At 39.8% G+C, this 12,786-nt stretch overlaps 2 protein-coding genes across 5 annotated transcripts in view; one reads left to right on the top strand and one right to left on the bottom strand.

Moving 5' to 3' along the window:
- The window catches only part of AFF1 (AF4/FMR2 family member 1), a 151,268-nt gene that overhangs the window by 117,140 nt on the left and 21,342 nt on the right, over positions 1 to 12,786 (top strand). For 3 of the 4 annotated variants that reach the window (XM_042470217.1, XM_042470218.1, XM_042470215.1), the window contains exons 8-10: positions 3,699 to 3,759; positions 3,896 to 3,933; positions 8,265 to 8,424. In XM_042470217.1, coding sequence (XP_042326151.1) covers positions 3,699 to 3,759; positions 3,896 to 3,933; positions 8,265 to 8,424 — 259 coding nt within the window. The remainder of the gene's footprint in view (positions 1 to 3,698; positions 3,760 to 3,895; positions 3,934 to 8,264; positions 8,425 to 12,786) is intronic. The other variant, XM_042470216.1, reaches the window with a different exon arrangement.
- Positions 5,832 to 12,786, bottom strand: part of KLHL8 (kelch like family member 8) — a 61,413-nt gene continuing 54,458 nt past the window's right edge. Inside the window, exon 11 of the transcript XR_006104242.1 lies at positions 5,832 to 5,886. The gene's annotated coding sequence lies outside the window, so the exon portion shown is untranslated. The remainder of the gene's footprint in view (positions 5,887 to 12,786) is intronic.

Genomic DNA, 12,786 nt, shown 5'->3' with positions numbered 1-12,786 from the left:
CTCAAATCGGTACCACTTGGTACACAAGAGGGAGGCACCAGCATACGTAGACTGACCGATGAAACCTGCAGGAATATAAAAATGCTTTAGGAAAAACAACATTAGAGGGGCTCCCCCTCCTCAGCAGTTTATAGTGGTCACTGAATGGTGACTGATTATTGGAAAAAGGAGAGAAGGAGAAAATTGGGGAATGGGAATGTGTAGCATCTGGAAGATTGAACAGAAGACTTTCAGACCACAACATTCTGTTGCAGGTTCTACTTGTTCTCTTTTCATACTAAATTTGGTTGGTTTTCAGTCAAAATGAAGCCATCCCAAAATAATGGCTTTGTATACTTAGTGGAGAACTTCAAAGACAATTCAGAAGTCGATACATTTGTAAATTAAAAGGGCCTCTGAGCATCCAAGATTTGGACTGAGAAGGAAGAGAAAAAGGAAACTGGAAGTGTGGAGAAAAGAAGAAATGTTTTCCATTCCTTCCTAACAGCCTACAAATAGTTTAGCACTGAGGTAAAAGAGATGCAAAAAGTGAACTTCTTTTTTAAAAAATAAATCTTTCTCCTGTAGTATAAAGAAATGTTACTGGATGAAGGAAAGGAACAATGATATCTATGCTCCTCATTCCCTAGAACCTCTCCAATGTATAACATAAAAGGCACCCTTCCTTATCTTCCTGAATTCACATGAAGGTCGAACAAGACCTAGGGATTGCAGCCTTGAACAGGAGCATGCCCCTAATTGTGTCAGGAGACATTGCACTATTTTGTTACAGATCTTCCACTTATCTAATAATAATGGTGAACTAACCTTGCATGTTTGTTGTATCTGGATATTATGTATATAAAGTATTTTGATTGCTATTTAAATACTGTGAATTAATACAACTTAGCTTCCCTGAGATAATTATTTATATTTCCTTATTTGAATTATTCCTTATTTCCCAAAGCACTTTTCACTTAAGTCCTAACACAATATACTCCAGAAACAGAGAGATACTTCCTTGCCTGTTGTTTTTGAAAACTAGGCTCTGTGTGTGTGGTGTGTGTGTGTGTCTGTGTGTGTGTAAATGTGCACACAGAGATAAATTGTGGGTGATTTTTGTTCATCTAGGAGTGCCAGTTGGCAAATAGCAAGAAGAATTTAGATCTTATCTGGCTTAGAAGCCTGTTCTTCCTGTGGTTTCATGTGGACTTGGTTATCCATCACTTACTCCACTTGGCTCTTGGGAGCACTGTTTGTTTGGTGTCAAGCAGCTGCCAGAATTTATCCTGCAAGCAGTCATACGTCAGTGTCCTCAGAAGTGGCTGGATGTACTTTCTGAACAAAATCTGTGGTGTGTAACTGGAAAAACAAATATTTTGCCATTTGAGCATGGGAAGGATAATTTTTAGGAATAAAAATCTTTTATTTTCTTGCTATCACAACAAAAGCATATCATCATCATCATCATCATCATCATCATCATCATCCTTGTATGGCACTATTTTGTTTTTTTGTTTAAATTATTCTTATTTCTTCTTGTACAGATAATGCAGTTTTTGTTTTCCTAAGGTTTCCCTGCAAATACTGTATCCCCTTCAGAGGAATAATATAAATTTGCCTTCCCCTTTGCTGCAGAAGGGAGTCTCCAAAGGATCTGTAAAGTGCCATGCAAACTTATGGAACTATACAGATAGATCATCGTCGTCGTCGTCGTCCCTTCTGCAAATGAAAGGGACAATCTAGACCTAACCTGTTGTATATTACAGGTGGAATCTCCCTTATCCAAAATGCTTAGGAACAGAAATATTTTGGATTTTGGAATACATATTTGTACATATTGATCTAGCTTGGAGATGGGACACAAGTATAAACACAGAACTAATTTGTTTCATATATACCGTATACACATAGTCTGAAGGTATTTTTATACAATATTTTAGTAAGTTTGCCTATCTCAGCCACTCATGATTTTTTTTTTATATATATTTTGGATTTTGGAATTCCAGATAAGGAAGACTCAACCTGTGTGCCATAAAACCTCTTCATGCATCCTTGTCACTTCAGAATTTATTTTCTCTCTTGTTAACAGAACAAAGTTTCATATCCTTATGAAACCATTTTCTGTCTTTTCCCTTCCACTCTTCACTCCTGTCACTAGACTGTTGTTCAGTTTTTCTTGGATTAGTAGTGTTTATGAAATCTAAGCTAGTGACAGACATTAATATTTATTAATGTTATAATGTTCAATAAGGTATCTTTTGTTTCACTGCCACCTTTAAGTAGAACTTTGCTTTGTGCAACCAGGAGGGTCATGTTTTACTAGAAAGAAGTGTTTGTAAATACTCCAAACATGTGTTGCACTGTGAATCTTCATTTCTAACCGTGGTATGGATTCTGCTAGGATTCATCCAAGGGAATCCCATCCCCAAATATATTTCTCAGGGGTTCAGATCTGTTCCTCAGAGCCTTGGTACTAGTCACATCCTTGCCTCCCCCACTCATCTTAGTTGCCCTATGTGTGTGTGTACTATGTGCCTTCAAATCATTTCTGACTTATGGCAACCCTAAGGCAAACCTATCAGGGGTCTTCTTAGCAAGATTTGTTCAGTGGAGGTTTGCCATTGCCTTCCCCTGAGACTGAGAGCATGTCACATGCCCAAGGTCAATTGCCCTATAGGATATGCTATTTGAAGGGGAATGGGTTGCTGTCTCCCTTACATGGCAATTTAGCATTGGAAAATATCTTGGATACCTTCATGGGATTTTCTTACCCAACAGCTTGGGTAGGTGATCCTTTTCCAGGTAACCCAAATGTGGTTTGGGTTTCTACTTTCCCAGTTCCATCTGTGTTGTATGCTTCCTTCTGAACTCCAGGTACTCAGGTTTGTGTTGAGAATCTGTGCATGTGTATGGAGGAGAGGGGCTTCTCCTGATCTTGAAAGGTAATAATTGATGTTGGGTTTCCTAGTGTGCTTGCCTGCCGTGTGTGTGTGTGTGTGTGTGTGTGTGTGTGTGTGTGTGTGTTTTCTTGAGGTCTGGGGAAAAGTCCTGATATCCATCACATGGAGAGACAACTGCAGAAATTGTAGATAAGAAAGAAGAAGTGTGTGTGTGAAAGAGAGGGGAGATCCTTTCACGGAGACCCCCTTACTTCTGCTTTCTTTCTTTTCTCCTTTCTAGGCTTCCTCTGCCTCTTTCTCTGCTCAGTTTTTGTTCCATCCCCCCCCCCCACAACTGAACCTGCTCTTCCATTCCTGCCTCTCCCCCCCCCCCTTTATTTTCTTTCCTAATCTACCTGTTTTCCCCTCCTGTTCTCCTAATGCCCTCTCTAACAGTTCCTGCAGCCCTTAAGTGCCCAGCAACATCCCTGACCATGAGTATGAGCTTTTGTAAGTGGAGACTCTTTGTTTTGGAGAGGAGGTGGTTCAGTGTGGCCTTTTTGCCAATCAAAAGTGCAGTCTGTGTTCAGCACAAAACATTTTCCAGGAAAAATACTGTGAGCAGACCAAGTGGAGCACAAAGAAGGTGTTCAGCTGACTAGGGGATGCTTTCCAAACTGAGCAATATGTTGAGCGTAAATGGGCTTAAACCTTGGAAGCAAAATTGGGTACACTGATTCCAAAATGGAAAACACTGTTCCCAGATAATCTTGTGATTTTAAAGGATAGTTTATATTCCAAGCATGAAACTGCATTGACTACTTGTTTTTCTTTCAGAACACTGCTTGAGGATCTACAGCTCAGTGACAGTGAAGATGGTGATGATGACCAAGTCAGTGTGTGTATATAAAATTATTAATCCTATAAATGAACAAAATACCAATTTAAATCTATCTAGTATGCTTTTCCTTTCTAAACTGCTGTTCAAATTAACTTTTCCTTCCATATTCTTTTGTCATTTTCTCCATTATCAGGTTTCCGATAAGCCATCTTCCGCTTCAACCCCTCCAAGGTACAGTTTCTTTGGCAAGAGTTACCATGAATAACTGTGGGTAGGGATGGGGGCTTGATACTGGTGTTCTTTTGTGAATGAGAAACTTCCAGTAATTGGAAGGCTGCACCTCCAGGAGTCATACATGATGGGACATTTCTGGACATTTTCCATGAAGGTCTCCCCCCCCCCCCCCCCAAACATGGTGACTTCTGATCATTTCTAGTTTTAGGAATGCACCCCTCTCCCCAATTCTAAAATATAGTGGAAGAACTAAATTACTACAAGTGGCCAATTGCACTAGCTAAGGACTTAGGCGTGTGAGTGGCCAATTTTAGACCAAAAGAGGATGCATAATAATGAATGTGATCGCGAAAGCTTTCATGGCTTGCATCCATACTTTTCTGGGGTTTTTGGGCTGTGTGGCCATATTCTGGAGAAATTTATTCCTGACATTTTGTCTGCAACTCTGGCTGCCACAGAACCTGAAACACCCACAGAAAACATAATAACGAACTTTGAGGCTGCATGCAACCTGTGGTCCACACTTTTGCCCACCTCTGATTTATATAAACAGAAGTTCTTGTGGAAGTAATTTAGAATGGGTGGAAAGCTATATGGTGAGGGACTCAGACTAGCTAAACTATTTAAAGATTGGTTTGGAGGGCTGAATTTCTGTTGGCATACATTGACAAACTGGATATGCTGTTGCACTGTGTTGCTTGCCTTTAGTATGTTGATAAAAAGAATGAGAATAGAAAGTATTGAACAAGATTTATTGGTTTTCTTTACCATGGTGATTGTGAGGGTAATAGGACAGCTTTGTGTGTATGCCACCAATAATATATATTCAGGAGCATGCAGAATGTTTTCAGAAGCTGGGTCGGGGCTGGGCCACAATTTGAAAATCAGGTCCATTCTCAAGAAATCATGTGCCTTCTCCCTCCTTTTTTTAGTTTCCCATCCCCCTTCCTGTTTGTCTTATTGATGGTTTTTCATGACATATATAACCAACAAAACAATTTTTAATGCATATAGAATCTGTCCTGTGTTTTGGAAAACTGTTTTGAAGCATGTTTCTGGTCTTCATTTAGTATAGCAATGGTTAAGATTTGCATTGACATGCATATAATGCAAGACCACAGTTAATACTGGGAAAGGAAAGGAGAACTGGCTGAAAAGGGACAGGGGAGGAGCAGGTGTCCTCCAGCCTTGTTTTTGACATATAAACCATAGTTTACAGGATGCTAGCTTTGCACTTTAGACACTAAGGCTGTCATCTTCTTTCTTGCAAGGATCTTAACACATTCGGCCATATTATGCAGAAAATCAACAAGCTAACCCTTCTCTGTCATTGACCCCATTGTTTTTGAAAACATCACCTGTTCAATTTCTTCCTTTCCTGCATCCCCTTAAGTCACAAGTCCTGCCATGAAAAAAATGACCACCTTACAGGCTTCTCTGTTCATATAATTAGTGAGGCAGGAGTATCATGTCATTTTTTTCAGTGTGGCCTGAAGTGATTTAGCAGTACTTTATTGCTGTTGAGAATGTTAGAATGAGGACATTACTGTTCACTTCTCATATTTCTATCCTGCCCTTTTTGCAAAGAATTCAGGTCAGACTGCCCTCTGAGGTTGCCCTGTGGGTAACCTCGCAAACTACTCTGTGAGATAGGTTAAGCTGAAAGTTAAGAGTCTGGCCCAAAGCCACAAAATGAACTTCACAGCTGTGCAATTTTAACTTACGCATTTCCATTCCAATATTGTGTCAGTTGTGCTTTAAGAAGTTCCCCTTCATGCATGCATTAATTCTTGCCCACTTCTGTTTATATTAATGGTACTTACTTTACCATGGAGTAAAATCCACAGTTAGCATTTTAGCTTTGGTCCCTTTTGAAAAGAGGAAAGGATTGATTAGCTGATTTGATTGACTGCATCCAGAAAGCAACATCCTCTGGGCATTGTGTAGTGCCTTAAAATATAAAAGACAGATTAGAAATAGATTATAATTAAACAAAGCGTAAGACACTTTATTTAACGGGTTGCCATAAGTTACACAACAACAACAAAACAAATGGGGGAAAGCCTTTAAAAGCACTACAGTGTATGAAACTGAAGTAAAATAAATGTGTTGTTAATTGCTATCAAGTCAACTCCAAGTTATGGTGACTCTGTAAATGAGAGACCGCTAAGGCACCCCGTTGTCAAAAGCCCTGCTCAGGTCTTTCAAATTCAGGGCCGTGACTTCCATGATTGAGTCTACTCACCTATAGTGTAGTTTTCCTCTTCCTTATTTTTTCTAATGAATCACGTCTTTTAATGTGTCCAAAGTACAACAGTCTCAGTTTAGTTATCTTGGCTTCTAGAGAGAGTTCAGGCATGATTTGCTCAAGGTCTCATTTATGTGTCTTTTTGCCAGTCTGTGGTATCAATAGAACACTCTTCCAGTACCACATTTCAAATGAATTGATTCTCTTCCTATCAGCTTCCTTCACGGTCCAAGTGTCACACCCATACATAGAAATGGGAAATATTATGGCATGGACAGTCCTGATTTTAGTATTCAATCCAATTCAGTTTCTAGTTCCTTCATAATTGTCCTACTCTACTTGTGCTTGCTAATCAATAAAAACAGTTTTTAAAACACCAAGGAGAATAAAAAAGGTCTCTGGTACTGAGCAGCCCATAACATTGGTGCCAGATGAGCCTCTTTGGGCGAACATTTCACAGGCAGGATGCTTGCACTGAAAAGGTCCTTTCTCTCTCTTTTGGCCACCTGCTTTAGCTCCTACCCAAGAGAAGCTTAGATAATGATCTGAGTGATCAGGTTAGAAGTTCCTTTAGGTAACATTGCTTGAGGCCATTTAGGCCTGAAGAGTTTAAAAAAAAACCCCACAACTTTTGGATGGAGCAAAGAAATAATTACCAGCCAGTGTAGTTGGCAAAATATGAAACAGAGACTCCCAAGGTATTCAGCCTCAGATTTCGTTGTGTTGAACTATGGGCACCTAAACAGCATGTCTCAGTCCTCCTCCCCCCACCCTTTTAGTGCAATCCACTGACTGATTTCATTTACTTTAATAAAAGTGCAGAAGTTTTAGTCATGTTTAAACTAAATACTGTGAATTAAAGATTGGAGAAATACCACTTAATTTAACCTGCCCAGTTGTGAAGTTTCAAACACTAAAGCATAAACATGAGGGAGGGACAGCTAGAAGAACAGGGGAGGAGAAAGGGAACAGATTAAGACAGTAATCCTCTGTGTGCTTATCTGAACTCAGTCAAGGAAAACTCCAATTAAAAAAAACTCCTGCAAAGTGCAGTGAAAAGAAATGTTTAACTTCTAAGTTCTATAATTGCAAAGAGAAATACATACTGTCCTGCTGCTTACCAGAAATCCTTATATGGGATATAACTGCTATTGTGTGCTGTTTTAAACAGCATCTAATAAACTTGCTTTGGGAAAGAACAGATTGCTGTAGATTACATAAATCTAAGGCCCAATACAGACGGGCAAAAAGTGCCGTCATGGGGCCAATTTTAGGGCTTGGGAATGCGAAGCATCTGCATGTTCCCATGCTCTAGTGCGCACCCCTGGTGCCATGATGGCTCACCCCCATTCACACGGGGGCCATCATAATGACATACATGCGGCGCTGCCTCCAAATTGTATGGCACTACATGGATGTCATCGTTGCATGCAGGGGCACAAATGGTGTCGTTGGAGCTTTTGGTTGCTGCCGCCTCCATGTGGGGCAGAAGGGGGCGGCGCCTTGGTGCTCCTTTCTGCCCATCTGTATCTGGCCTAAGGAAACTTGCATAGATGACCGATACCTGCAACAAGAGAAATAATTCCATAAACTTTGTTGAGGATGCAATAACTAGATCAGAAGTGGGACTTGGTTAAGCTTGGAAAGGCTCATAGGCTTATTTTTTTTGATGGAAAGTAATGTGGTAGAGATAGAGAACTTCACTTGTAATTTTGCTTGCATTATCCTGCTGCAATATGTCCAGAGAGGGAGAAAGGTAAAAAGCGCAAATATGCAGTAATGTACATATTTTCTTGGTTTGCTGACCTGGAAATCTTTCTGGAAGTACTTCCTATCTGTTGTTGATTATAATCTCCCCCCCCCCCCCAATTTCTCTCCCCCACTTTCCCCCCTCACCCTAGAATTAGTATTTTTTGGTAGAAGGGCATTGTGTTTTGTTTTCCAATGAACAATGGCAGGCCATTTTAAATTATGCTGGCTGAATAGTTTTTCTTAGCAGTGCTGTGTCAGGTGGAGTGGGGGAGTGCAGAAAGATGATCCTTGCCTGTTTCTAATTTTATCTCATGGTATTGGCTTGCAGTGTCCCACCATCGCAGCCTGAAAGTGTGGCATTGGCACATTCCAGCAGTCCAGAGTCGGGGAGCACAAGCGATTCAGACAGTTCCTCTGACTCTGAGAGTGAGAGCAGCTCTAGTGACAGTGAAGCAAATGATCCTCCAACAAGAGCCTCCACACCTGAGGTACAGCGTCTTGAGTTCTAAGTGTGTGGATTGTTCAAAATACATTGCCAATACAGATCTCTTCTTTAGCTTTTTCAGTCAATTAGATAAACATTCTTTCAAGGGGATATTGTCACTCTGTTCTTCTATGTTATCAGGTCCTTTGCTGTACTCTAGTGTCACGCACTGTGACTTTTGACGCTGTCCTTGCTGTGCAAATAATATGCTTGGCACATGTGGTTATAGCCACCTCATGAAAAATGCTGTTAGCCAGTTCCACCAGGCTTTTTGGGGTGGGGGAATTTCAGAATCATAGCCATATAATGTCTTATGTTCAAATTTATTTTTAATAAAGGTAATATAATTTCTGGAGGAAATGCCCTGGTAATGGTCAGTTATTGAGTTCCTTTTCATATACTGTGCGAAATACTGGAAGGTGATGAAAAGAATTTGTTTCTTTGTTGAAAATTGTCCCTGTAGGATTTTCTGTACCACTCTGTGCAGGTATATCTCAGAAAAAGAAGTAGATGTGCTCCTGGACATGACTTCTTTAACAGAAAATTTGGGACAGGAAGCTGAAATGACATGGAAAGAATAGGGAAGGGTTCATACACCACAAAACAGAAGAGCAGCTCTAACTCCCCCCTCCCCACAAAAAAGAACATTCCTAACAATGTGTGTATATGAAATGAAACAACCAAATCAGGTAAGCCTTGTGTAAGTAAACAAAAACATCTGAACTTTTTAGAAGCAACTTGAAGCCTTCTTTCAAAATATACCAGGTATGACTTTTTCATCTACCAGTCTTCATGTTTCTTACAATTTCCATTTTGGTGGCCAAACCTATAGATCCATACTTTTTAAAAACTCATTGGGGACAGCTGGTGAGGGAGGGTTAGCTCCTCCATGGTTTTTTCTTCTGTTTTACTGTTCAAAAGTCCTCAGCAAGGGATTCTGGAGGCACTTTTTGTTTACCTTACATGCTGGGCAGAATCCTGTTCTTTTCCAGCTCAAACATTATTTATTGCATTACTTGTTGCAGATAAATTGCTGCAACATGGCATGAAAAGTCTATGTTCCTGCAACCTTTCTTCACCATCTTCCTAGTGCTGATGTGCTAAAACTAGACAGAGGATGAGGGGAAGAGGGTGCTGTCAGGCATTTTAAAAAGATGCTTTGTTAACTGAATTGTAATGAAGATGCGTATCTTCTTTGTTTTATATTTGGATTTTTTTTAAGGTTTTGCATTTGGGGAGGAGGCTCAGAATATTCCTGAGCTGGATAAGCCTACTCTATTTTCTGTGTATCAATTGCGATTTTATGTACTGAGTTGGTTAGAGCACACTGTATAGAATGTTCCATTTTTCTCAGTATCATTAGAGACTTAAAAAAACCCTACTCTTTTGTGCACATGATGAGCTGCTGCTCATGAACTGTAAACTGTGGAAAATTCTGAGGCATCCTTTGTTTAGTGTCCAGTAATGTCCATCAATTTTTGGACACAAGCCAAAGATAGAAATCTGAATGTCGATAAAATTGGAATCTGTGGGGGCATCTACACTGCAGAATTAATTCAGTTTGATCCCACTTTATCTGCTTTGGCTCAGTGGCATGGAATTCTGGGGATTGTAGTTTTGTGAGATATTTAGCCTTCTCTCTCAGAGTGCTCTGGTGCCACAACAAACTATGCATCCCAAGATTCCATAGGATGCAGCCATGGCATTTATAGCAGTGTTAAACTGCACTAATTCTGCAATGTGCCAATAGCCTGTGTTAGATATTTGGTTCAAGGTCTTGTCTCCAGCTAAATTCTGTTTTGATATATGGATATAGAGCTTTTGATGCCCTCTCTATCGATATGTAAAAGACAGCTTAAATACTCCAAAGGCAACAGATCTTGCCTGACTTTGGAAGTTAAGTAGAGACAGACCTGGTTAGTACTTGAATAGGGGACTGTAGGCAGTATTAGGTGTTGTACCAAGTGCTGTAGGTTATACTTCAGAGGAAGGAGCCCAGAAGTACTCCTTGCCTAAGAAAACCCTGTGAAATTAATGAGGTTGCTATAACTTGACAGGTGATTTGAAGTTGACATGAAGGAATGTATACACACACACATTGGGCAATGCAACTTTTAATTTTGGAGAAGATGTAGAGCTTTAGGAGGAATATGTGTGTGGAGCATTCAGCATACAGGAAGGGCCCTTCCCTTCTGTTTCTTCTACTTGTTTTTTTTTTTTCTTTCTGGGACATAGCTGGACTCCCTCTGGTTTCATTTGGCATGGCTTCTTAGGTTTTGGAGGACTCTCCTGACCTACTTCAGAAGGCAAAATAGGGAAAAAAGGCTCCAGTGTTTCATAATCAACAGCAGGCATATTTGAGATTGCTTCAGGAACAAAAATGTTCTCTACGTCATTCATTACAGTGTTAGTATGTGGTATGTTGAGAAAGGAACCGTGAAATATTGAAAATCTTTTTTTGAAATGCTTTTAATTAATCACCCCTAGAGCATCTTGATTATACTTCAAATTATAAGCAATGCAAAATAACCTTCAGAGCACATACTTGATTGCATCCACATAATATAAATCCAGGGGGGTTTGAGGCACTAGAAATTTATCTGGGCTGAATCACTCGTGGTTAGAGCTCATATGTCTGAAATCTTGCCCATGCAGTATAATCTCTGCATATTGAAAACGGTCATGCCAGGGCAAGTCTTCCAGCATAATCTTCTTCCTCACATGTTTGTTTTGTATTCCTTATTGTTGTTTAAGAGAGTATATAAAATAATCCAAACTGCTGTTTTGACCTGGAGATCTGAAAACTTGTCCAAAATACTCCAAAAACCAAAACTTTTGTCATGGCTGGCTGAGTTAGTGATACCTTTGTTTTCTGATGGTTCAGTGTACACAAACTTTACTTCAAGCACAAAATTATTGAAAATGTTATGTATAAAATTACCTTCAGGCTTTGTATATAAGGTGTATACAAAACATAAATGAATTTCATGTTTAGACTTGTGTTCCATCTCTAAGATATCATTCATATGCAAATATTCCAAAATACACAAAACTCTAAAATCCAAACCAGTTTTGGTCCCAAACATTTTGGATAAGGTAGACTCAACCTGTGAAAGTTTGGCTACCAAAATGGAAACAATAAGAAAAGTGGAGGTTGGTAAGAGAAAATATCATCACTGGATGCATTTTGCATGTGGTCTCCAGAAGATTCAAAATCTTTTTATCTGCTTACACAAGGTGATTGTTAGTTTTGAAGAAATGTTTGCTGGAACATGTTGAATTGATTTTCTGGTTTGTGGTATAGGAACCTTCCCCTATTTTTCCTATGTTATTTCTGCTTCCAGTTCCAAATTTTCTGTTAAAAAAGTAATACCCAGAAACACATTTACTTTGTTAACTTATACCTGTAAACTCCAGATCAGAAGCACTCCCCTGCCCTGCCTCAATATAATTCAGCTGTCTTTTTCTGTACAATCAGAGAGGTTCAGATTCTTCAGCTCTCTTCTTTCCTCTGCGATCATGTTGTAAACAGCAAGAAGTTCCTCCCAAAGTCATCTTTTTATCGAATGCATATATCCCTTCCTCAGATCAAGACATTGGTTTGGTTCTGCATGTTCATGTGGTAGTGCCATGGAGCCATAATCCTGTTGCAGGCACCACATTACCATAAAAACAGTTGTGCAAGTGATTGCACTTTCTCTGAGGTTGCGTAAGTGTAGTCCTCAGTGAAGCCAGTCATTTTGGAAGCACATGCATCACTTTCTCAATTGTCTTTTGACTTTGGTGGGTGGGGAGCGAATCAGAGGTTGAACAACAGGCGAGCTGAAGGCTGTGACTCTTATTGCACAGTTGTTTGCTCAGCTGTGGAATCCAGCACATCTACATTAGTGCATTTTTATGCTGTGTTAAAATGTATAGGATCTCTTGCTAGGCCATTTATTCCTTAAGACTGGAGGTAGGGTGAGATGATATGTTTTTCACATTCAGAAGGAGAAGTCTCTGCCTAGAAGATCTGTTTTAACAGATGTGGAGGGGCTTAAAACATTCTTTTAAAAATATATTATATAGTACTACTGAAAGTGTATGGTGCTTTTCAGAGTGCAAGAGGCAGGCCCCATCTGTAAGCAGCATACCGCCTAAAACTGAACACAAGGGAGCCTGTGGGGAAGGAGTAGAGAAGCAGACGGAAGATAATCCAAGAATAAGAGTATATAATTGTTCAGTTTAGGGTTGCCTACAAACTGAGTTACAGCAGGACATCGGAGCAAGCATAATTGGAAGGTTGTAAAAGAGCTTCATACGGTGCAGCAAAGAAGAAAGGGCACAGTAGTTGTCATTTGGGGGAACAAGAGACTTCTGGATAGCA

The sequence above is a fragment of the Sceloporus undulatus genome, chromosome 5 (genome assembly GCF_019175285.1).
Source record: "Sceloporus undulatus isolate JIND9_A2432 ecotype Alabama chromosome 5, SceUnd_v1.1, whole genome shotgun sequence".
NCBI classification, from domain to species: domain Eukaryota; kingdom Metazoa; phylum Chordata; class Lepidosauria; order Squamata; family Phrynosomatidae; genus Sceloporus; species Sceloporus undulatus.
This window is presented reverse-complemented; position numbering and strand designations above follow the sequence as displayed.